This window comes from Achroia grisella, unplaced genomic scaffold (genome assembly GCF_030625045.1).
Source record: "Achroia grisella isolate CSIRO2021 unplaced genomic scaffold, CSIRO_AGI_Agris_v1 utg53446, whole genome shotgun sequence".
In the NCBI taxonomy this organism is placed as follows: Eukaryota; Metazoa; Arthropoda; class Insecta; order Lepidoptera; family Pyralidae; genus Achroia; species Achroia grisella.
In genome coordinates, this window is record NW_026712921.1 from 1 (window position 1) to 3,101 (window position 3,101).

Below are 3,101 nucleotides of genomic sequence, written 5' to 3' on the forward strand. Positions count from 1 at the left end.
GTTCTCACTAACTTTTCTGACTTTTTAATAAATTTGTTTATTTTTATATATTTTTTTAATTTATTGACACTCTTAAATTGACTAATACAACTGTTTGAGCTGGGTGTATTAGTCAAATCTATGGTCACCAACGGCTGAGTAGACTTTTGATCACAAGTGACATTTAACAATTCTGTATACAGATCTAAGGTGTTATTGTAGCTACTCACCCATTTGTGTTCCAACATAGATTCACTATGTGCTTGTGCTTCCTCAAGGTGTCTCTCGAGGTGAGTGATACGCTGTAAATTTGACGTATTTTTCGAAGCACACATCACACTGGCCAGAATGACATCTATTGACTCTTTTTTACAAAGTACCCACTTTAGTACATAACATATCTTTCCCCCGAGATTGGTAAACATTTACACAACACAATTTACGTTCACTTTTAAATTTCATTGTCCATGCACATTTTGTTAACACTTAAATAACTAATTACTAGGCTAATTTTTTGTTAGAGAATGGTCGGCGAGTTATTCTACTTCAAATGATTCGTCTGTTTCAACCTCAGACTCTTTGTCCTCCAAGTTACACTCTACCCGCGATCTTACTGTCTTGGAAGATAGTGTAGGTGGGGATAATGATAAAGCTCTCTTTGTCCTTAATATTTCACCTGAACTTCCTGGCATTACAATGTCTTGTGGCCCTGATACTCCAATGATGTCAGCCCATTTCTCTGGAGATGGTATAACCACATGACTTTCATCATCACTATTATATTGGGTTGCATCAGGCCTTGAAGTATTTTTTAAACTGTCTCCATTAATTGTTATCCCTCCTTTATGCATCTGGTTAATGTGTCTCAACAACAACCTTCCATTCCATCGTACCAAGTATCTACATACCCCTACTCTCTTCTCCACCATTCCTCGTAACCATCGAGGTCCTTTGCTATAATTGCGAACATACACAGACTCACCAATTTCAAATGACCGTACTTTAAGTTTTTCATTGTTTTCATTTGCACTTAATTTTCTATCTGTTTTATACGATAATGGATTTAAATAGTCGAACTGTGTTCTGAACCGACGGTTGTTCAGAAGTTCCGCAGGTGTTTTTTCATTAACACTGTTAGGTGTGGCTCGCAATCCATATAATAAGTTCGGCAATCGGACATGCCAGGGTTCTGATGTTCTTTTCCTAAGTTTATTTTTTACTGTCTGTACTGTACGTTCAGCTTGCCCATTCGATGATGGATGATAAGGAGGTACTAATATCTGTCTAATTCCACAGCTCTTAAGATATTTCTGAAATTCTTCTGAAATGAAACTTCGACCATTGTCACTTACAATAGAATCAGGTAAACCTTGTTCAGCAAAAATATATCTTAATTCTCGAATCAATGTAGCACTGCTAAGATCATTTACTATTTTAACTTCTGGCCACTTAGAGTATGCATCTATGAGTATTAAAAAAGATTTAAATATTCTTTATTGCACTTAAATACATTTGTAAGTATATTAATTACAGCTAATGTTAACAAAGGAGGACTTATCTCTAAAAGAGATCTCTTCCAGTCAACCCAATAGAGCTGGCAAGGAAGTGTTGAATGGGTTAAAATGTGCAAATTATATTTTTTATGAAAATGTCAAAATAATTAAAGCTAAACATAAAAATATAATGTCCGAAATACAGATACTAATACAATATACTGAGCCAGTTTATTTGCGGACAACGTTATAATTTTAATTTTCATACTGCTTTCTTGATATATGATAGCGTAGCGGCTTTTGTATTGATTGCCGCATGCATCCTTATGAAAAGTGCGAATACTGTAACTACCATATAGTAATTTTTGTAGCTGTGACGTGGTCGTGTGGAATGAGTAGTCATGCTCACTAAAATGTCCAGACATGTGGCGGCGTGGTGGGCCGGGTCAATGGGCTCCTAAAATATGGTCGATAGCGCAGTGATGGCTGGCTCATCCGTCATACTCGTGAACGAGTGCTGCTTGTAGGGACTGGTCTGCTCTTATCACTACGACTGATTTAATCTTATTGCAAGATTATATTTGACCCAAAAAATTAGTGCTTGTTGGTAGTTTGTATTCACACGTTTCGACTTGTAAATGTAAACTGAACACATAAGTTTCTTGCTCGTTCTTCTTGTGATGAGACAGTTTTGGTAATAAAAAACAAATTGTTATGACTATTCTGCTTAAATTAAGTTTATTTGAATAAATGATTTTCTATTCTATTCTAAATACCTAAACAAAAAAATTACATTTATAATAAGTATTTACCATAAATATATACATAAATCAACCAAGAAATACTACAAAGATATATATCAATGATGACACTAATCACATAGCAGTAGAGAGGTAATATGATTTTAACTTTTTCTTAATAAGAACCACTAGATGGACTTTTTTGAATCTCCAAAGGGAGATTATTCCATAGCTGAGCAGCATTTACCCTGAAAGATTTACCCTGAAAAGGTCCAGCGTAATCAACGTGTACTCTTGACCAGGCCTTATCTGGTTTCAACCACTGATGAGTAACTGGAGCAGGCATGTTCCTATTTTCTGAGCAAATATTACAGTTTTTTATCATCTCTTCAATTTGTTTATCCATACATGGCCACCAAAAATAACTTCTAGCTAAAGCTTTACTAATAACTATACCATCATGGTTCCGGTGTAATTCTTCCAATATATAAGAGCGCATTTTCTCTGGCACCACCACTCTATTTCCCCACAGTATACAGTCACTATGTACAGATAATTCCTCTCTAATTTTCATAAACATTTTATAGTCTGTATGTACCTTAGAAGGCCATCCATTTCTTATCCAATATAATATTTTACTTAAAACTTTATCTTTTTCGTAAGTTTTGCTACATCTTTAGCTGTAAATTCTAGTTCCATTGGTGTCTCCTCAATTAATAAAACTCCTGAATATTCCTTTTCTATAGTTGATTCTTCTGCTGGCCACCGGCTTAATGCATCAGCATTTCCTAACTTCCTGCCTTCTACATATTGAATCTCGTAATCATATGAGTTCAATAAAAGTGCCCACCTCAGCATTCTGGGTGATATAATTGTAGGAATTGGTTTT

General features: G+C 35.1%; 1 protein-coding gene across 1 annotated transcript; it reads right to left on the minus strand.

The window, feature by feature from the left end:
• Positions 1-209: 209 nt before the first annotated feature.
• LOC131847461 (uncharacterized protein K02A2.6-like) lies at positions 210-2,792 on the minus strand (the record flags this gene model as incomplete). Its single annotated transcript, XM_059197051.1, has 3 exons — positions 2,474-2,792; positions 594-1,441; positions 210-281 (listed from the first exon to the last, which is right to left on the minus strand). Coding segments are annotated over exons 1-3 (1,239 nt in total), but the record flags the coding sequence as incomplete, so codon positions are not given.
• Between the last annotated feature and the right edge of the window lie 309 nt (positions 2,793-3,101).